The sequence below is a fragment of the Lichenostomus cassidix genome, chromosome 5, assembly GCF_008360975.1.
Source record: "Lichenostomus cassidix isolate B80296 chromosome 5, HeHo_3.0, whole genome shotgun sequence".
NCBI lineage: Eukaryota > Metazoa > Chordata > Aves > Passeriformes > Meliphagidae > Lichenostomus > Lichenostomus cassidix.
Genome location: NC_139486.1, coordinates 46,125,062 through 46,147,384, shown reverse-complemented (window position 1 = coordinate 46,147,384; position 22,323 = coordinate 46,125,062). Strand labels below are relative to the sequence as shown.

The following is a 22,323-nucleotide window of genomic DNA, read 5'->3' as shown; positions in this document are numbered from 1 at the left end:
TCTAGAAATGCACACCAGATTTTTCACCATAGAGCAATAGTAAATTCCAGTCTATTACAAGAATCCATGGTGACAGATTTCTGACAGTGTGACCAGACTTCCAGAACACTGTAAAAACGTAATCTATCAGGAATTCTCCTAAAACAACTATATGTTTGTATCATGGCTGTTGAAAATCTGTTTCAGATACAATGAAGAAAACTAGTAACACAATCCCCATCTCCTGATACAATTGTTAAGATGGGTTTTGCATATTCTGGTGATTCCTCTTCATTTTAGATCTTCTAGCCTTGCTTACTGTTGATATATAGAGATGTACAGAAGAGTACAAAAACCTATTAGGAACTGAAGGAATAAGCTAAAATACACACCCCAATTCCTATGAACAGACTTGAGATGGAACAAACTTTATACAGGTTGCTACTACCTATTTCCTGTAGCTATGCCTCCATTTGAATCTTACAGATGATAAATAATGTGTCTCCTGGACCAAAAGGAAATCCAAGTGTAGAAAAAAACTACAGAGCTGCACTCTTGTGTTACACCTTGCACCAGTGACATTTCCTCACAACTTTCCTACTCAATGTACAGAAGAAGAGGTACTTGGGAGAGCTGCAATGTAAGAATGTTTGTGTCTGTGTATATATGCCAGGAACAGGAACAAGTAGTCCTGTTTTGTACGCCAGATCCTTCTTCTTGAGTGTTGACAGCTATTCACCCCTGTCTTACCAAATGTTCTAAAACCAGACTTTGAATGTGTTAATTTTAGCATAGTCTGGAGCATCAGTCCCAAATTTCCAGAAAGGGCAGTGATTTTGTTTTCCTGATTGAGTTTTCACCAAGCATGCTTGAAAAAGCCAGCGTGCACCCCAGAATTTCTTGTCACTTATAGAAGTCCCTATTTCCAGCAGGCGCAATGCATGATGTTATAAAAGAGATGTTATCAAGCAATTGCTCCATGCTGAGAGACTGCAACAGATGCACAAGTTCAAGATTAAACTCAATCTCACCTTCCCTGTGGTTTGTAGAGAATTAAGGTAACATCTCCATTATCCCTCACACAACACAAAGCCTTTGCTGCTGCCTCCCCATGCAGCTGAGTACAACATGTTCCATTATACCACAGGGTTCAAGAATACCAGGTGTTCTGACAAAGCAGTGATTTCTGCTCCCATGCTGGAGAAAAATCAACCATGCTATGACTGCAATTTTTGTCAGTGTGTGGTAGCTGTGCTTGGGCTCTCTCAGTATTGGCACATCGGGAAGGTTCCCTTGGAGTTGGATGTGAAACACCATTTTAAACTCAAACTCTGGAGTCTCCTCTGTGTGGTGTACTCATCCACTGCAGGGGAAGGCAAACAATTGCTACAGGACTGCTTTTCATGAACAGACTAGTGTGTTAAATCCATGCTAGCTGTGGATACAGCACCTCAGGATGCCAGAAGACAAGGCAGCAAGTTCAAAACCAGCACCTGGTAAAAGAAGAAATGCTCAAATACCTAAAAACTGACCACTATAGAGATCAACATGCTCTAACAGCAGCAGAGCAAACCCATAGCAAACCCATAGTGCACCAAGCTACATCTGACAGCTCTGGAACCAACAGTTAATTTCACTGGGATGGAGCCTTCCAAGATTTTTCCTAAATTTGTGCCAACTACTTAATAGCACAAACTGCAGGGAATAGACTGAGTGAGGCCTGGTTTATACTTAACAAATGAGCAGCAAAATGTTCACATTGGATAGAAGCATGCAAAACAGACAGGAAGAACCTGTATCCCCTAAACAACAGTGCAGTGCCAGTCCTTGGCTCTTGGTTGTACCAGTAAAATATCCATTAAGTGGTGCATTTTTTCTGAGCTAGGAAACTCATAAGCTATGCAGTGCTAAGATATGCTTCTTACAGAAAGGTAGTGCTTGCATACAAGGCACCACCTAGTTGTATCAGAAAAAAATTTAAGATAATCTTTGAACAAAGTGTTTACTCAAATGGTTTGCCTGCTCTATACAGGAACGGACTACATCCCTTAATTGGGATGGATCAGTCTATTGATATTGATAGTGTTTATTCTACATGATAGATGCAGGATCAAATACCTGAACTAACTGTGGTCTCAGTCAATCTACTCAAGGATTGATGTCCCATTACTTCTACAGCTGTTCTGCTGCAATACTGGTTCTATTTCCAAAAGGAAAGAAAAAAGGTATTAAGAGGTTTCCAGACAAGATTCTGGAATGTGAAATACAAACCAATGTAAAATGGACTCAGAAGTCTTTTCATCTGCAACCCAGAAAGAGAAGAGTTGAAGCTAGAAAAGAAAATATACAACAACCTAACCACAGCTGTCAAGTTACCTTTGGTTCTTAATGGAATCAACCTGAAAAGCACATGCTGTGTTGCAGTGATGAGATCCCAGAATCTTTCTCCTCCTAAACGGCTTACAAGCTTTTGCAGTGACACTGAGCAAACAGCAGCATGGCAGAATCATGAAAACAGGATATAACAGTCTCTAAAAAAACCACAGAATACTTCCTGGCCCAATGCACACTCATTCAATTCCAGTATGTGCTATTTCATATGTGGGATGAGGAATGATTTTAAAAAATCCTGTACTGTTGCTCTGGTGCTTATAGGTACGGCTTTCAAATGGTTCAGTCAATATTGCATTCATGCTGCTGATCAAATCTGCGTTTCATTCTGAGTTTTGCTCTCAGTCCAGGAAGAAATTGTGTGAGGAGAAAAAAAGATTATTTTTTTAGAAGCAGCTGTATAACTAACAAATAATTCTGCAGTTCAGGTCAGAAGAACATGTCCCCCTAACTCCTTTTTTGCTTAAACGATTTGGGAAGTGATTTTGTCCATAATCTAAAATGAACTTTCTATCTGTAAATGTGGCCAATTGTACCTATGGCTCAGCCAGAACCCACTCAATTGTGGAATCCACAACTCTCTGCAGATGGAGGTAGGTTTCATCCTGTACTTCTTCAGACTGATTAATTAACCACAGAACAGAGATGGCTGAAGTGCTCATTGAAGTAAATTAAAAGGTTTTAGCTTAAGTCAGATCAAAATCCAGTGCTTAAGTCAGATCAAAATCCAATGCTTTTTAACATTTTTCATCAACCTACAGCAAATCAGAAAAAAAAAAGTAGTAAAGTTTTGACTGCACTAAAGAACCTGCAGCCCCAGATCAGAAATCTAATCTTCCCCAGACTCATGGTTCACATCTGGAGTTAACAGAGACCACAGCTGTAGGTGGCTCTGCTGCAGAGACTACCCAGACGGGGAGAGTCTGACGTTTCAGGTTCCCAGACCAACTGGGTGTCCAGCCAGCCAGAAATTCTGGAAATACTGTAGGATCTGATCAGAGGCTACAGCTCTGGATGCCAGTCTCAAGATTTTCAAATTCCACACTCCATCTCTTCAAGACTGAGCCTGGGAGCTCAGCTACACCTTGGGCTCCCCTTGCCTTTCAGGGTAACTCTTACTGCTTGTCCTTCCCCAAAAAAATGAGCCTCAAGCCTGACAACAGCTGAGGATCCTGGTACCTCCTACCGCTCTCCCCTGTGGTGCACAGACACATCTCTCTAGCTGGGGATGCTGGGTCTGCCCCACAGATGCGGACTCTTGGAGCCTGTCTCAAGGCTTCCAACATCTTGGCTTGATAACACAGGGCTCAGAGGCAGTGGGAGTCCCTGCATGGACAGGACTTTCAGGGTCTCTGCTGTGGAGAAAGCAAGGACTCCTCAACAGCCTGTTACAAATAGAGAGAGAGTTCAAAAGAGACCTAGCCTTTGATACATGGAGAGTTCACTGAACCTAAGTAATTTCAGAGAAAATACTTTAGCCAATCAGCATTTTTTTGGTAAAATTAAGCTTTGGCAATGGAAGAGAATTCCCAGAAGCTTTGGTAGGAAAAGCACTGTGAAGTTAAACTATGGCCAGTCTCACCCCAAGTGCAAGGACAGTGTACTTACAGTGTAAAAAGTTAAAGCCAAGCTGATCAGAAAGGGGTTTTACAGGCTAACTATTGACATAGCTTCACAGGTGGGTGAGGACTGGATTGCTGTGCACATTTGGATACCTCATCTCTGGAATCAGTTACTTCCCATCTAGGCATTACAGTTATGATCAAATGAAATGAACAGAAAAAGCACTCCTTGACTTCAGCTAGCTCTGGTCTGGGCTCATGAGGGACATTTATTGCTGTATGACCAAGCCAGCACACGAGGATGGTAGACAGTCTGTGTCTATGAGTTTGCACACACAAGGCCGTGGGTAGAATGTGTTGGGTACAATAGTGGTTTGAGCCAGACTGCTGTAATACAAATTAAAAGTAGGGTGGGAAAAAAAGGCCAATTATTTTAATAGCTTGCCCAAATGCCTCAATTGATCACACTAACTTTAGAAAGCAAAAGACACTATGCATACTTGACAGGTTTGTTTCTCTGACAGGTACATCATGTGCTCGTGATTCCTGTTTGATTTCCTTCTTTAAGAATACCTCAAACTGTGTTCCTAGTGGGTGGGGTGGAAAGTGGAGGTGGAGAGTCATTCTCTGAAGGAAAATACAATTACCCAACTTCTTTAACTGCTCAAACAGATGACAAGTGAACAGGCTTTCAATGCTCCTCACCAGCTCCAGTTTAAAACAAAACACTCTGTATTATACATTCAGTAACAGATCCCTAATCCCAAATTCCCTCTGGCAGAAGGGAGCCAGGGGAAAAAAAAAAGCCCCTTTCATTTTGCCTGTATTTTTCATATTGCAAGGTGCTTTTTTATCTCATTGAACTCAGAAGAGAGACTTGCAGACAGGATGCTGTGCTGTGCTAACTGGATTGGTACTAGAATATGAACAAGGGCCACAGAGGCAGGGGATAAGCATGTGTTTGTGCACTTGTGGTCTTTGATGGGTGCCAATCATTCCTGCAGTTTGTTCAGTGCCTACACATATCACACACACACAACTCACACACTAACACACACAGACTCACTTCTAATCTGCTCTCTTCCAGGGCTAAAAGCTGATAAGTATATGGTAACGCTCCAGGTTAAAGATAAACTACAATGAGGATGAGAGTGTGTGTGAATATACTCATTTATACATTGAAACCTGCATGTCCAACAGCAAGTAAAAATATAAGCATGTATACGCTTTGGGGGGATTTAATTTCCTTTATCCTTCCTTTTTTTTTTTTTTTTTGCCACGAGTACAATGTCCTGTGGGTTATTCTCTTCTCACAGCAATACGCCAGCCAATCAGAAGAATAATAGATGAGTATCAGCAAGCTAGCCCAGTGCTTCTTAATCAGGGAGCCCTGGAAAGTTTGATGATGAATGCTTTAAAACCTTTTTCTTGGTATTTCTGTTTAATAAATGGAAATAACTTCCCTCCCATTTTGCTATTTTTAATATAACCACCTCCAAAATCTTGTGTACCAGCATCCTAAATTATTTTAAATGCATTTCTCTGAAGATATCCCATGGCCTTGTCTCTGTTCATTTTTACACAATGGTAGTACATCACACATCACTCAGTGTGATTCAGCAGCAGCTTAACGCCATTTCTACTGCAATCAATAGCAAAACTCCTAAATACTGGAGCTGGAAAACAATTAGGCCACTACTGAATACATTAGAAAAAATATTGATTTGGTGGAATTGAGGTTTGGTGTTGGTAAGTTTGGCTTTGTTAGTGTCAGAGAAACTGCCCTTGTTATGATCAAAGCTGAACTTGAACCAACTTCAGTCCACTTCTGTCTCTGCCTCAGATTTAGCTTCTCCCTGGTGCTGTTCTGATATTGTGATTTCTGATATAATGATTTCTGTAGACCAGCCTGCAGTCAGCTGCTGAGGACAGCTAGGTCACACAATATCACAGTCTGTTCTTTGAAAAGTCTGAAAAAAAGGTATTCCAAGTAAAAGATGCTATTCTCAAGTATTACAACTATTATATTATTTTTTAAATTCACTTGGGGGAGTCTAAATTTCTGCTTCTACAGACACCTTGCACAAGTGCATCTCTTTTATGCCCCAGACAGGGATATGTGACTTTTCACAGGTTTCAAGTGTGTGACTGAAATTCACAGCTCCGTGGATTTTCAGGCCAGAGAGGCTGTTGAATTGATCTAATCAGAGCCAATGCATAGCATGGATCTGGAAACCATCTTCAACTACTTCCTGCTTCAAGTCCAGCATCTGAAGTTGAACTAGGATCTTGCTTTTTAGAAAAGCACACTGCAGTTTAAGATGAAGTTTAATTCTTTCAGGAGAAAAACTCACTAGAGCCTTGGGTGGCTTGTTCCAATTAGTAACTTCATCCAGTGGTCAAACAGGCCTAGTATTTCTACATTTAATCTACCTACAGCTTACAACTATTAGTTTCCAATCAGCTTTTTGAACCCAAGACTGTAATATCCTCCATTACCACATGCCTATCCTCCTTATCAGTATTTACACACCATGATTAACCTATTTCTTATCCTTCTCTTTAATAAAGTAAGTCCCCTGAGTCTTATAAAATACTATTTCTGTTTACTTTCTCTCTCAGATACTTTCTAAACTGTGCCCAATTTCTAAACTTCTTTCCTAGAGGAACAGGCATCTTAACCAGATGAGCTGCATTTCAGCAGTTTTTGCAACAATGACATCTATTACATGACTTTCTGTAGCGAAAGAGGGAAAAACAGAAAAAAGAAGTCACAGAATGGGGGGAATGAAGAACGAATGGGTTAAAAAGAGACAAAAGGACAATTGAAAGGTAATGGAGAAGAAAGGAAAGACTCTGAAGAAGGATACAGTAGCAGTGAGATAAACACTTACTGACCTAGAAGCTCAGGAAGAAGGAAGAGATGCTGAAAAGATCACGCAAAGCAGTGGTTATTTGCAAGTATGCTTCCCTAAGCTATCCTGTCAGTTCCGAGAGGAACTGACATTCGATTCTCTTACCTATCCTTCCACTCAATTATTTCAGGCAATCAGGGACCCCCAATAGTGATCTTTGCAAGACCTTCCCTGGTTAAGAACACAGAGAACTGTGTTCAGAATTTTTTGGAAGCAGAGCTCATTAGCCCACAAGACACCAACCCAACTGACAGCCTCCCCAAACCCACCACCCATGTTACAACTGAGCTCCACAACGGTGGGAATGCTTTTCTTCCTTCCCATCTCATGTCCTGGAAATATCTGCCTTGCTTCAAGGCCAGCACTGGAGGACTCAGAAGAAACAAAAGGCACATGGACACAAAGCACACATATGGAGCTCTGGGGTCCAGTCATTAGGCCTGGGACATCTGTGGCTTTCTGAGGATGCCTGCGTGTTCAAGTAATTAGGCCAAGGCCAGCTGTCCCTTTCTCATTCTTCACCCTTTATGCCCTCATTGCTTCTACTACCACTGTCTGTCCAAACAATATTTTGTCTGATGGTTCACCAAAAAGTAGGTTTTTTGTTGTTTATTCTTTGGAAGGCAGGAACGGAAGAGAACTGATAAGGCAGTAAAGAGGAAAAAGGACTTTTCTGAGTGTATCCCATGAGACACCTCATTGTTTCCAAACACGCTTTTGCTGTATCAGAGGAGAGATTTGCTTTAGCCTTCATGTTCTGAAGTTATAAACTCCAAACACTTGTACTGAAAATGCAACCATCAGTAGTGAACCTGCCTGCTCAGGAAACATTATTGCTTTATAGACAACTCTTGTATTCTGGGCCTAGTTTCCCTGTCAGTGATCCAGATCTAATTAAGGGAAATTAATGAACCATATTTCAATCTCAAGGCACTCCCTGTAGCACACTGCTTTCTGAAATCTTTCCTGCCAATTTGTGCCAGGGCAACCTAGAAGTACTGTGGGACACAGGTCTCCACATCAGCGGGGGTTTCCACGGTGCCGCTGAAGAAAGCCAGTGAAGCTTTCACCAGCTGTGGGAAGGCAGGAGCGAGAACAGAAGCAACCCTTTTTCCTCAACTGTGAAATTGCATACGTAGCTTTGCCCCAAAGCCAGGATCCCAGACAGGCCCAAGCTTGAGCTGGAAAAGGAACACTGCTCCCCAGCCTGCGTTTAGCAAGTCAGGGCATGACAAAGCAAAAGGCTGCATGTGCACTGAGCAGCCCCATCCTTTGACAGGGCAGTGAGCATTTGGATGATACATTTACTGCAGCCTGTGCTGCATCGTGCCTGCCTGTGTATCATCTCCATAGCAGCAGTTCTGCTAATTGAGACCAGCTGCTTCAATTCCAAATTCTTCTCTCCAGAAATATCGATACTACAACGTTATGATTAGAAAGCACTTTACCAAATGCCTCTCAATTCTGCACAGCTCAGATGAAGAGCAGCTGCAGGGAGAAGGGACAGTTCCCTGAACATACAGAATAAAACACTGCAAAAACACAGGAGAAATGAAGGCGATAAGAAGCAAGTCAAAACAGAATAATGATGACAAAGAAAGCAGCCTGCTGCATTTGCTTGTGCCTGTCACTTTAGATGTTGAAAGGACCGTGAACAGACTTTTTCCTTATGCTCTAGGATAAATGGCCACAGCACTGCAGTGTTACAGCTTCATGTGGCAGGTGTGCATGTTTGTCAGATCCAGCTTTTCTGTCCAAGGATGGATTAAAGCAAAATCCATCAATCTGGGCCTGGCTTGGAAGAGTAGCTGTGGTCTTGAATCATTTGGCTCCAGGGCCTACTCTGCACAGCCCACTGGCAAAGAAAGTCACTGGAACTGATAAGCTAGTGGGAAGACTTGCAAAGTAGGAATGCCACCACACCACGGTGACTTGGCCTCACCATTGGCTATTTCCCTGTGGCTGCTGGCTCCACACAGCAAGCTGTCAGCTGGATGCTTTGCAATGGTCACACTGGGATTGCCAAAAGCTGTGAGAACTTTTCTCCTCCAGCCAGACTGGATTAAACTGGCTAACAGTACAGTCAATTCTAAATTCACTCAGAAGTCTCAGGCTCTGTCTGTGACCACCAGACACAGGTCATTCTTGAAAAGACATCCAGTTACTGAATTTATGTAAGAACTGGGCAAACCACTTCAATCCCATCTGTTGTTCCAACCTCCTGAGCATAGAGAACAGAATCCTTGAAAGAGAAAATCTCACCAAGAAGGGTCTGAAAATGAGAACCACAATTCAATGTGTAATTTCCTCCTGAGAAAGATGCTGTACATGCATGTTCCAGCATGTGGCTGTTTAAACAAGGGCCTAACACACCATTTCACTACTCAGATTTCATACTACAACCGAGGTAATGCAACACAGCTAAAGCAGAGAGATTGCTTTGCTATGCTAAAGTGATTTGCCTCCTACTCTGAAAATCAGTGAGGTAAATAAAGTGTTTTATACAAATACCAGACAGTGTCTCTCACTAAGCAAGATGCTAATGTTTTTAAAAAATATTCCCATTATTTTGCTCTGAAAAATATTTAGCACTTAGTGTCCCATTAAGATTTTACCATTTACACACAGTTTTCTTACCTATTTTACTTTCTAACTTTTTATCTATATTAGAAGTCTGTTTGAATCCACAGTACTGCAGGGAGGGAATATATCAATGAAACTCCAGAAAGGTAGTTCTGGATGTTACAATTGAGTATAAACAATCTGAATGTTACAACTGAGTATAAACTTTTAGAATCTGAAAAAAATATAAACTTATATTTTTTTGTGTGACATTCACTCACTGCCTATTAGCTTAAACTCCATTTTCTTTCTGCTCTGAGTAAGGTTGCTATACTTACTTGTGCTGGGAAGCAGCTGACACATAAATCCATATGGGAAACAGCAGTGTAAAGACATGCTTATAGAGGGAAGTCACCTCAAAGAGCTCAACACCGCATGCAAACCTGTTAGCGTAATTTGCAGGTGACAGTGTGACGGAATTCTGTTGATTGCAGTGCAGTTGTGTTCCCTCCCATCAAGCTGAATTTAGCCTCTCTAGTCACCAAATCACATGAATAAACTGCTATGCATACATTTATTTTATTTTTAGGTTTCCAAGATCAATCAATGACATTCATGTGAGGAGAATCACAAGGCTAGGTAAAAAAACAAACTAAGCTCTTCTGAACACTAACAGTCATTGGGACCATCGGGACAAACACTTTGATGGTTTCCAATGGCACAGCTCTGTGGATTGTGAAAAGAATTACAACAGCTTTAAGCAGTTGTGGACCTTAGCACATCGGATCATAAAGAGCCCATGCAGCAGAGCATGCAGTAGGAGTATTCAAGTAACAGATCCACCAGCCTCTGTTAAATCTCTTCATACTGACATCTGCACACCTCAGCCTGCAATGTACCAAAACTACACTGTTGTAGTAGAGAAAGTCAGGTGCTCAACACACACTGGCCCCAGCAGAGAAGCACCGACTGCCGCTGACCATTTATTTTGTACACAAAGCACAGGAATTCTCCCATTTCATTTCAGCTGCCCTCGCCTCCCCCATAACTAAATTATTGTTATTATGCTCCGCGTAATCCTAGTACTGACAGGGATGTTTGTTATACATAATTAAAGATATTAATTTTGCACGGAACAGAAGACACAGAGCCAGAAACTTAATCTTTTTTTTTTTAAATCTCCCATTAGAAAATTACCTTCATTAGCACCGACTCACTGAGCTTCTCTCTGTTGACAATTTTTATCGCGACCTTCTGACACGTGACACAGTGAACCCCCAACTTCACAAGCCCTGCAGGAGAAACAAAGCAAAATAGAAAGGAAGAATTGGTTAGAGGTTGAGGTTAGTTGTTGAGGTTTTTCCTGTTAGAACACCATCCGGCTGCTGGCAACTTAAATGCAAATGAAATCGCATTAGTACCTCTTCCAGCCAGAAAAGGTTTTGTGAGTAAAGAAGACCCTGCAGCCCACACTGCAACCATTTGGCAGTGAAGCCACCAACATTGTTGATGCTCCTGCAGTTTCTGCCATTACAGCTGGTTTTGTTGAAGCTCTGTAGTCCAACTTTTACCACTTAAAGCATGTTCTACCAGTAAGAAGTTCTGGCAATTGAACCATGCTGGACTAAGGGCTTTTGCTGACATCTGACATCAACAAAAGCTTGGAAATCAACAAACCTAGATGGACAAATGCTTGCAGTGTAGCCATAGCTTCTACGTTTCTCTAGCCCCTTCCAAAATTTCCATGATCACAATAAAAAGGTACTTAATTATGGTTTCCCTTACTGTTTTAATTTAACTCCTCGATAAAGTTAGTTCTGTGATGAATGCCACTGTGGTGTGGAGGAACATCAGCACATGCTGATACCATTCTAAGTTCTTGTTTGTTAATACTTACTATATTCTTGACCTCAAGTAAGAGTGCTGTTAACTGATTATATTGGTAAAAGGATGTTGATATCCCTGACAGGATTAGGATGTCTGAACTATCATCAAAATATGGAACAAAACACCAAGACTTAAAACAAAGAGGTAAGTAACATACACAAGCTATTATCCTCTGCAAAATTTTCATCTGAATCTGCAGACTTACATGAAGGTACATTGAAATACCTCCCACAAGTGAAGTTTAAGATGGTCCCCTGAGCTCTCAACTCTACTGCCATTAAGAATATTTGTTCTGGAAAAACAGAAACAGCTGGAAAAATTGAACTTTATAGGTTATTCAAGTGAGATCTTATTTGCTTCAGGTTTATTCTTGTCTGACATGTACATACAGCACGACACGTAATAGGCTGGATCCCATCCCACTCCCCACACTACATGCCAAATTGCCATTTAGGCTAATTCAGTTATAACTGAATTAAAAAAGAAATGGCACTTCCCCGGTGTCACTCAGACCTGCTGTGCTTTGCAGAGCATTTATGAGCAATGATATCAAACGGTAGAAAAAAGGCTAACTTAGTTCCCATTTCCTAGGCCAGGTTGCAGTTAAGAAGCCAACCCTGTCCTCTAATGCAAATCACAAAGCCAAACACATTGCTTTATCTGGAATTAGTACCCAACAGATTTTCAGCCCAGTGAAACACTGAACACAGGACTTCACATGTCTTACTGAGGGACAAACAGACTATTGCCTTACTACAAACTGGGCCAAATTAAGGGAACTAGAGTTTCATCAGGGACTTCAGCAATCTTCTGCAGGTACTTGTCCATCCTTTTGCTACACAGTTAATTACAAATTTGGAACTCTTAATCACTGGCTATTATGCGGAGAAATAAACTCCCAACTCGCTTCCAGTCACATCTCTTTTATGGCATGCTCAAGTGTTCTGGATATTTCTAGTCACATAATTTCTCAGTCTCATCTGGTTAAATGCTGACATCCTCACTTTCAGCCACGACATAAACAAGTCACAAAAATTAAGAATGCAGTGCACTGACAAATCCATTTGAAACTGTGTATAGCAATAGCATGTCCTCTGCCTGAAGCAATTGAGAAGCTGGGGGAAAATGCTGTGATGTCCAGCCACACTCATTCTTCTGTCTGAATTTTTCCTATTCAATCTACAATATTAACCAAAGCACTACTGGCTCTGTGTTCACTGTTCAGAGTACCTGCACCTTACTTATGCTTCTTCCCTTTGGCTTTGTTCTCTGTTTGGAGAGAGGCTACTTGGCACCACCCTGTTGAAAGCATGCACTGTTTCCAGCCAATTGCTTCCTTCCTGCTTCTAGCACAAACCACAGCCTTACATCACTCCTGCAGCACAACGACAGCACTTTTTACATTGCTCTTAGTTACACTTTCAAATCTCAGAACAACTAGCTCAGTCCTTTATATCTAGACTCCTCTATATCTAGCTAGGATCTGTGGCACAGTGCTGTACTGTAACATGGTGCAGACCAATTATTTTCAGAGGTCAATAAAGGTAAGAAACATCTGCTATCTAACTGGTTCTTCACTAGCAATATACCAGACTTCTGATATCTCACACTTCAGGGTTTGATTTCAAATCTTGTTGCTCCCAAATCAAGACATCTGTCCCACTGAACGTGGCTGATTTGTAAACTGTTTTTGTTTTGTACTCCTTGAAGCACCCTGTCATTGAGACATAGAAGGGATTAACTATGAGCTTCTGGGACACTGTCATGCCACACAGGGTATCTTCAAAGTTCTCTGTCCTTGTAGCTGCTAACCTACCACAGAAGCTCAAAAATTAAGACTAAACCATTCTTTTTACTCCAATAAAAAGTTAATCAACAGTTACAAGACACCAAACCCTTTGCAAAAATAAATCCGATAGTGAATCACACTGATTTTATATTGAATTAATTTCACTGACCTCAAGAAGTCATTCTTGATTTATACCACAGCATCAAAGGACAGAATGAGAAAACATATGTGAGATTTAATGCATGTTTCCTCTTCTCCTGATTTGCATTTTAAAAATGAAGAGAAGAAATGCACTGTCATTGCTGTCTGTTTTGTGGAGACAGAAATTTTAGACAACCCTCTGAACAGCCCAAGACAGTACTTTTCACTGTATTAAATTCACTGAATGTAATTTTAGGATAAAAATAAAACATGTCGCTCTGCCTTGCTTCCTCCCTCCTCCCCTGGCCACTTCCTTTTGACATTTGCATGACAATCTAAGTAAAAAAACCCCAAAATCAAAAAACAAACCTCTCTTATTAAGTCCATCTATAGGATAACACCCTCCTGCTCCTACGAAGAAAGCCTACTTGAGCTGGAGCAGTAAGGGTTTGAACTCAGGACTTCTGTTTCTGTCCTGTAATTTCAGCCAATTGTGTAACTACTGAGAGATGACTTAAAAGTGGATTTGAGATTCTGTGGGCTTCTGATTCTTAAGAAGCCCTTTCATTGACACAGAGAACATTAACCATTCAAGATGCATTGTCTACATAATAACAGATCTTAGAGAGAAGCAGCTATGTGAATAAACTGCTGAGCTGTTGTTGAAATAATGGAAGTGGCAGAAATGCCTGCTTGGAAACAAGTGCCCAAGGTGTGTTTACAGGATTGTGGAAGAGGTGGTGCATCTTCCATTTTTTCCTCCTATATATGCAGCCATTAACGAGCACTTCAAAACTATATAAATCCTCCAATGCAAATGTGTCAGTAACTTAGGTACTTATTTGTAAAGCTTATCTACACATTCAGGCCAGTGCAGGTAACTGTGTCTTCTTGCAAAGGAAAACAAACAAGGCTGCTACCGCTAAGAGGATATTTTGCACTGGCTTGGCTTACAGCAAGTCTGCCAGGCAACAAATAGAGCTTGAACTTGTCAGCTTCATGAGTAATTAACCCCTCAAATGCAGGCAAGTAACCTTTCAGACTGCTAAAGTTAACTCTGGTCTGTCCTGACAGAAAATCTAAGATGCTGTGGGAATCAGCTGCTTGAAGTTTCCCTCAACCACCCACACAGCTGTCACACGCTCACTGCTTCAGGCACACCTCAGATCTCCATCAGTAGGTCATTCCTGGGGACTCTGGACACTGACATGCTGGGGCTTTCAAATTGGTTGTTGCATCCAATGAACTGCAAACATTGGGCTGTTTTTGATCTTAGCCACTGAACTGCATCAGAACCAGCCCTATAATCGCAGGTTGGGGAGTTGTGGTTAGCACAGTTTTTCTCATGAGAAGTTTTCTTGTGTTTTGTAAATAAAGATAAAGTTTGGATGCTTTTGGAACAGTGTCTCAGAGCTTGGGCAGTGCAGGCCTGGCCAATCAGGCCTGGGGGAAGGCTTCTAACTGACCAATCTGGGTGACTTTTGAAAACTCTATAAATGTGATGAAATCAAAACAATAAAGGTCATTCCTTCTTGCCACTGAGAACCGATACATTCATTACTCTGCTAGCTGCTCAACAGCGACAGGGAGTAAAGAAGAAAACATGAACACAGTGAAGAGCAAGGGGACGTGTAAGTTAACACTGTCTTTTCATCATAATTAAAAGCCACGATTTGGAAACCAATGAGCATGAGAAACCCCAGATGACACAAAGATGTCACTGAAGGAAGAAGAGCAAAGGGAAGTGTATAGGCCTGATACAACCCAATGAGGCAGTGACCTGCTAATAACTACGCCTGTGCATTTTGCTGCTGGCAAACTCCCACTCTGTGGATGCTTACAGATACACAGATCTTTTTTGAAAAGGACAGGAGCTTATGTGATGAGCAAGGGACAGATTTAGTTCAGCTGGAAAGGTGGACAGCCCATCCCGAAGCAGTACAGAGAGAAGATTCTTCTTTTACCCAAGAAGTTCTGTGGGATTAGAGAAACAAAAGCTTCCCTCCAGCTGAGACAATATATTCACTGTGAATCCATGACCACAGCAAGTGGCTGATATTGTAACTGGCAATCACCTTCAGGACTTTTCAGCCAAGGACAGGATTTCAGAAGAGACTAATTTACTTTTGGCTTGCATTTTGTGTAGCAATTTTCTTTAGCAGAGACTGAATAAAGCACTAAGAGTCTGGAGTTGGTGCTATTTGATATGCACTTTACAGTCGTGTAAATAGTAGCATCTTACTAATGATCCCGTTATTACAGCTCTTCGTTAGAGAAAGAAACATTCTAGGAACAAGAGAGAATGCTTTCAATACTATCCAAACTTGAAGTCTGCCAAAGACACCAATTGGAAAGAAATTATCATTTTGAGTGTGAAAGAGATAGTAATGAATAATGAAACACCACTGTTGTTTAAATACAGCACTTATGGTATATTCGTTGTCGATGATATTCCCAGTCTTTCAAACATGTTAAACACAAGTAAGTCATCCTGATTTTTAACTGCTAGGCAAGTAACTACAAAAAGGGAAGGTAGATGTGCTATATTTAATACATATGATTTTTTCCAGGGGTAAATGGAAGTCTTTTGTTTTCTTTCAAAATAAAACTAACCTAAGTACTGATAAATTTCTGTAGTAGGGAAACTAGCCACTGATTTCAGAAGATCATCTGCACACACATGTTGCTTGCTCTTCATTTCACTTCAGAGCTCATTGTCAAAAAACTTAAAAAATCTGAGCAGAAAGCCCTGGTCTGGCCAGCAGCGTCTATTTTGGCTGGATGAGCAATTAAAGGAATGTCTAGAGAGAAATATCACTCCTCTTTTAACTTGAGTTAGCTAATTGCCAATTAATTCAAGTCAATGAATACTCTGCAAATGTTAATCTAGGCACTGCAAGACACAAACATTTGTGGTTTACTTCAGGGCTCAGACTAGTACTGGCAACAAACTATCTGGATTAAAAGAGGAACAAAATTTCTAGGCTGACAAACTCAAGTGCACTGTTTTTAAAAATGCTCGATGTGCATACATTATTGTTGCATATGAACTTTGTACATATGATCTTTATACACAAATAATTTAATTTATCCCCACAAATTGGAGGTGGCTGTATTAAATCTTAAAAGAATTCATGGGCACTGATTCCTGAAAACTACATGCACTAACATTTGCAAGACCTGCAAAACCTCAAGGATGCCAGTTCAGAAAATCAACCCTTAAAGCAAACAAAAACATTAATACATCTCAAGTGGGGTGGAGGACAATCTTAAAATGTAATATTTCTCCTCTTTATTCTCCACAGTTATCTTCACAAACACTGCAGTTTCAATTAGGGTTAAATCAGTTCAGTTACAGTGTCTAACTCGGCTGACTGCAGTGAAGTTGCTTTAGATCTGCAACAGTGGAAAATGGATTAAAATTTGGCCCACAGCAACATGATTTCCATAGCTGTAAAATAAGGATAATAACACTTACTTACTTACCTTGCAAGGGCTGTAGAAGGATTAACTGATTAATCCTTACAAAGAATGTTGGAAAGGGATATAAATCCTATCCAAGTTTTACATATTACAACCAGGAAAACTGCATTTTAAATACAATCTGGAAAGAAAGCTCTAGATAATTTCTTATTATTATCTTCCATTTCATTTCCCATTTCTTTTAGAGCACAGATTCTGGTCTCCAATGATGCACATCTTATACTCCTCTTAGCTGCACTGGAAAGAACTTTGTTACTGAGCATCCTACTTACAAGAAACCAATAATTGCCCTTAATTACTCAGTCCTCTCATTGAAGAGATGTTTATTTTTGTATGGCAATTGTTATCTCTAATTACTGCATTTAAAATAAACAGAGACTTATATCTAGTGACAGGCAAATTATACGGTATCAATTTATAATTGCATAATGGGAAAAAGAGGTATAGGAGAAATCTAGAAATCTAAAAGGATGAGGTTGGAGCTACCAAGGCTGCTAATGAAATAATTTGATCATGGCCTCTTCTACAGAGCAATTCTAGTGCTACAAGGCTGTTCTGAGGGCTCATGCAATAACAGTTTCTAAACTGCCTAAACTGTAATTCTGGTAGGACTAAGGCCAGTGCTCAAATGCTCAGCAGGAGCATGGAAGGAGAGGTTCATCAGTGCTGAGATCCACATGCCTCAGCTCAGAGCACAGGAAAGCTGCACACTAAATTGCTACAGCTCAGATTTACTGTCCTCAACTATGAGCACTGTTAGATGTCTGCTGGCTTGGCCAGCCAGAGGGACACACTCCTAAGCTCAGAGACTGAGGAGAACAATGCATCAGCTCAGATGTGACTGGCTCCACAAGTCTGATATTAGGGAACAAGAGACACAAACACATATAGATATATATATATACACAGCAGCTCACCAGGAGCAGGTTTTATACTGGATGCCTTAGAGATTATGGTAGGATCATCCTCCAAGCTCAGCAGGATCAAAACACACAGAACCAACATCACCTCTATTGATTTCTATCTTGGTCTCTTTCTCGCAATATTTCATAATCAATACTTCTCAGAAAACCTTTATGCCCTCTGAATATAGCAAAGAATGTGATTGTTGAGTCCTTTTGATGTGCTCTCTTTCCCATCTCACCAGACACACCCACATATCTAAAGAGGCTCCCTCAGGAAGCCAGGACACAAACCTTTACAGGCACACTGCATGCTGCTTTTGCAAAATACCACTATTTCATCAGCCAGACTCTAGCAAACTCTCGAAGTCCTCTGGGATCTATCTGCAGCTTGTGATGTCTATGGGCTGAGCTCCTATTTCAGATCAAATCTTTGTTCCCATAAAAAAACACTTGGGAGACTACACTTTGCTACCACGGGAGAAGTGCAGACTTCAGCTTCCAATGTGTACATCTGAAAGTGTCAGGGCAGCACCCCCACCCCCTGCACGCAAGGAAAGAGAAGAGTGGTTTCATTGTTTTCAAATTAAAAAGACAAAATACAATAGATCTTTCCATTGATGCACCAGGAAAAAAAGCCCAACTCTTTTTACTCTCTGGATGGGTATTGGGAAAACTCTGCTTTCGCTCACAATTTTCCTAGTCAGAAGCCTTTTTTTCTCCTCTTTCCAAGAGCTGTACATCTCCTTGTAATGCTCCTCTTGAGGAATGATGAGATCCATGTTCCCCTTCAGACTTCATTAATCCTTTGTCAGGAGATGACCAAAGACAGCCATTTTCAGGTAGAGCAGGAAACCAGCAGAAGTCTCTATCCTGCCTATGATATCTTTTGGAAAACATGTTGCTGTAATTAGGTAATATCTGGGTAATGAGCCACAACACCCCCACTTGGTCCAGTGATCTACTGAGAAGCACTGATGCACTAATAAGGAGGGAATAGTGAGCAGCAGAGAAGGAGAGGGTGAGGAAGTAGGAGGGGAAACAGAAGATAAACTGCTCTTCACATGTAATTTTAGCTGATGTTAATCCCATTTTCTATGCTAATTTCTTACATCTCCCCTTCTTCACCACACCTTTCCACACTCCATCAGGAAGTCCTCACACCCTTTTGACCCTCCTATCAGCCAAGATAGTTTCAGCTAGGTTATATGTATACTAAGAACTTAATTAAAAAGGGGGTTTACCATGGAAAACCTTTATACAGCAGACAGAGGTCATGCTCTTCACAAGATTAGGCTCACCACAGAACACTTCATCTACCCAGCTCAGTGCTGATACAGCTTACTCTGCCCTCTGACATCTCTTAATCACCTCTGACAGATTCCTAACAGGATTTTCACTGAATGCTGATATGCTGCCCTTCAGTAAGGGCTCAAGAAGTGATTGGATTAACCACACTTGCACCCATGCTTTGGACAAGGCACCACAACAAGCCACAAGCACAAGCAGCTCCCATGAATTCCAGAAGGGCTTGTTGGTGGCAGTGGGTTATGGCCCAGATACAGCCAGAACAGAAATACACCAGACAGTCTACAGATACAGGTATTTTTTCCAAGGAAAAATTGCTCCATATCCAGCAGAACTAATAGAGGCAGATCCACACCCTGAATTTCATTTCATTTCATTTCATTTCATTATCCACTACAAAACTGTGGATCCTCCTCCAGTCCCACATCTATGGACATCCTATTTCCACTCTCCTCCAGTGTCCTAACACCTGCAATTCCTTCCCACACCTCTATCCCCACTGACTCGTTTCTTATGTCTCATGCAGTAATACCCTCCATAATTTTACCCATTTCTCCTGAAGGTAACCTGCCAGTTGCACAGTTTCCTTCTATGTAGCTTATTCTCTCCTTTCTCCTTTGTAAAAGACAACAGATATTGTGGCCAGTCCAGATCTGTGAGCACACAGGTCACTGTAAAACGTGTAGGAAATACCACATTTTCTTAATTACATTGGATATGAGAAACTCCAAGCCTCTGGTTTAGGACAATGAGAAGAAAGACCATCTGGAAACTGAATTCTGATTTACAAACAGGATAGTCACAGCAAAAGAGTACAAAAATAAAAGGTAAGAAAAATTAGACTATTATAATTTTAAAGAACAGAAACAGGCATATTAAAAAAACCTAAACTGAACCAACTTTAAAAAGTGTTTCCTTTAATTTGAGAATAATGGCTAAGGTCAGCATGGAGCTGAAAGGATTTGTTGACTCCTATACTAAGAAGAACAGGAGCTGTCTGCTCATGTAATACAAAGTACACTACAGCTGGTTCACTGTGTTCCCTACATAGGGAGGAAAGCAGGGCTTCATATTCAAAATATAAAAAAGGCCCAAGTACCTCATTAATTTTAGGTACGAGAAACAATGCAATACCTACAGAGCACAGTCAGCTGTGCCTCCACAATAAAAAGAAAGAAAATAAAGTGCATTTAATTTCCTTGCAAAAGGAAGGTGGTTAGATAAACTGGAACATTACAACCCACCATCTGATACCTAGCTTCATCACATGGAATTCATACCACAATGGCTGAGGCTAACTATGTCCTGAAATAGGACATCAATTTCAAACTCAGGGAGGAGCCAGTGATTATAAAAGGACAGTGGCATGAGACTTGTGCTGTCAAACACATCTTTGTGTCATACTTCTGCTCCAGCATTTCTATGCAACAGCTCCAACCTGGCTGCTGGAAGAACATACAGTGAATTTTTCTCTTCTGGAATGATTCCATGGGTCTGATCTAAAGCCTTCTGAAGTCAATGCAAAGGCTCATCTGATTTGCAGATCAGTTTCTTCAGCAGCAGGTTAGAGCTGTACAAACCTAGCTTCTTCTAACAGGTGTTGCTGCAGAGAATGACACTGAACTGCTAAAGATATGGTTGTAGAAGACCTTATTCCAGAACCAGCTGTTCTCCACAGTTACCAAAGTATACGACTCCCTGTATGTGTTAACTATCACTAAGGTAGAACAAATCTGCAGGCATGTTTAATCTTCAGCACATTTTACTGCACCACTTCCCCACACAGGAAAGAGTTCTGCCTTTAATCAGACTGGTATTTTCTTAGAATCAGAATAAAATCCATAAATTGGGCTCCCCACAAACACTAGTTCAAGGTCAGAGCCATAATAAAGAAAAGAGTAGATGAGTTTTCTAGAAGCCAACAGAGAATCTCACACTCTCGGCTTTTTCTCTGATTGCTTTCTCTCCTATTGATGATTGTATTTCTTGGCCCCACACATTTAACAAGAAGCATCAGATGACTCAGGGAGGCTCAATCAAAAGATTCACATTAAGAAGAAGGACAAGTTTAAAGCCTGGACGAGTACATAGAAATAAGCAAAGAACCAATAAGCAGCTTGTCCCTACAGGCTACAGACCTGAGCAAAAGTAAAAATATTCCTCAAAAACAACACTCCCATGTGAGGACCCAGTTTTCCCCACTTGTACATGACGGTGACCCCATTGGCTTCCTTGGAATTATTCCCAGTTCCCTGTGACCGAGAACAGCCGCAGCATCCCTCCCAGCCTCTCCAAGGAGGTGACACAACACAGCACAGGCTACAAACAATGGCCACAGAGGAGCTCAGTGTTGACTCAGAGTCGCTCACGCTCAGAAGAGAAGGCAGCTCAGAAATAATTGAGAGTGCTGGGCCTGTTCAATGTCCCACTATACACAGGGGATAAACATGCTAAAATAATACAGAACTAGCCAGCAATAATGGCATTAGACAAATCACGTATCACTCCCTGAAAAGCCTCTGGCCTTAAGGGATACTGCCTGTAAAGAGCACAGAAAATACTCTTTTGTCCTTATGAACATTACACACACTTAAGTTCTTTGGCTTTGTATTATGAGCTCCTAAGCAACTGGAAACTGCTATGATATTCTCTACTCATATTGCAAGGTCAGGCCACCTGCACATTCAGGCCATGGCCAAGTTGCACAGGCTGGGCTATGAAGGGTCTCTCCCTGAACACAAAAATCAGCAATTGAATAGGCTATAGACCTGGCAGGGCAGGTATCCACAGCAACACTATTTGTGTGTGACCCTCTATGCTTAAAACCAAGGGTTAGAGGCTACAGTCCAAATCTTATTAGGTGAATAATTAAAAAAAAATAAATCTCAGCCAGAATAGAAAAATACTTTTAGAAGAGAATCAGGAACTCTAACAAAGGCCAAATATATAAAAGCCTCATTTTTCAGAGTCAGAAAGTCTAATTCTGGTAACTCAGTACACAAACCAATGAGCATGGTTTGGTCAGATGGACAAACAAAACCAGTTTGGGAAACACTGTGAGCTGCAGTGACCTGTGTAATGTCACAAAATGGTGGAACAGCACTGCCATATGCACAGGATCTGCTGCCTGAGATCCAGCCAGGTCAGCAAGGCTTCCTGCACAAGCAGACTGGCTACACACATTAGAAACAAGAGTGCATGAAGGCATGTAGGTACTGTCAGCTCTACCAACAGCAGAGGGTGCAGCAGAACCAGCCCCACAGGTTTCAGAAGGACCTGGTCTAAGTTTCCTGAGGGACCATTTTTACTTCCACATACAAGACTTTTACTCTTTCCTTCCATTTCACAGGCATACAAGCCCCAGCAAGCTCCAGGAGATAGAGAAACACAGAAAGAAAAACTTA

General features: G+C 41.1%; 1 protein-coding gene across 8 annotated transcripts in view; it reads right to left on the bottom strand.

Annotated features, from left to right (window-relative positions):
• BRSK2 (BR serine/threonine kinase 2) overlaps positions 1–22,323 on the bottom strand; it is a 309,427-nt gene that overhangs the window by 146,513 nt on the left and 140,591 nt on the right. For all 8 annotated transcript variants that reach the window (XM_085062816.1, XM_085062817.1, XM_085062818.1 and 5 more), the window contains exon 2: positions 10,607–10,701. In XM_085062816.1, coding sequence (XP_084918942.1) covers positions 10,607–10,701 — 95 coding nt within the window. The remainder of the gene's footprint in view (positions 1–10,606; positions 10,702–22,323) is intronic.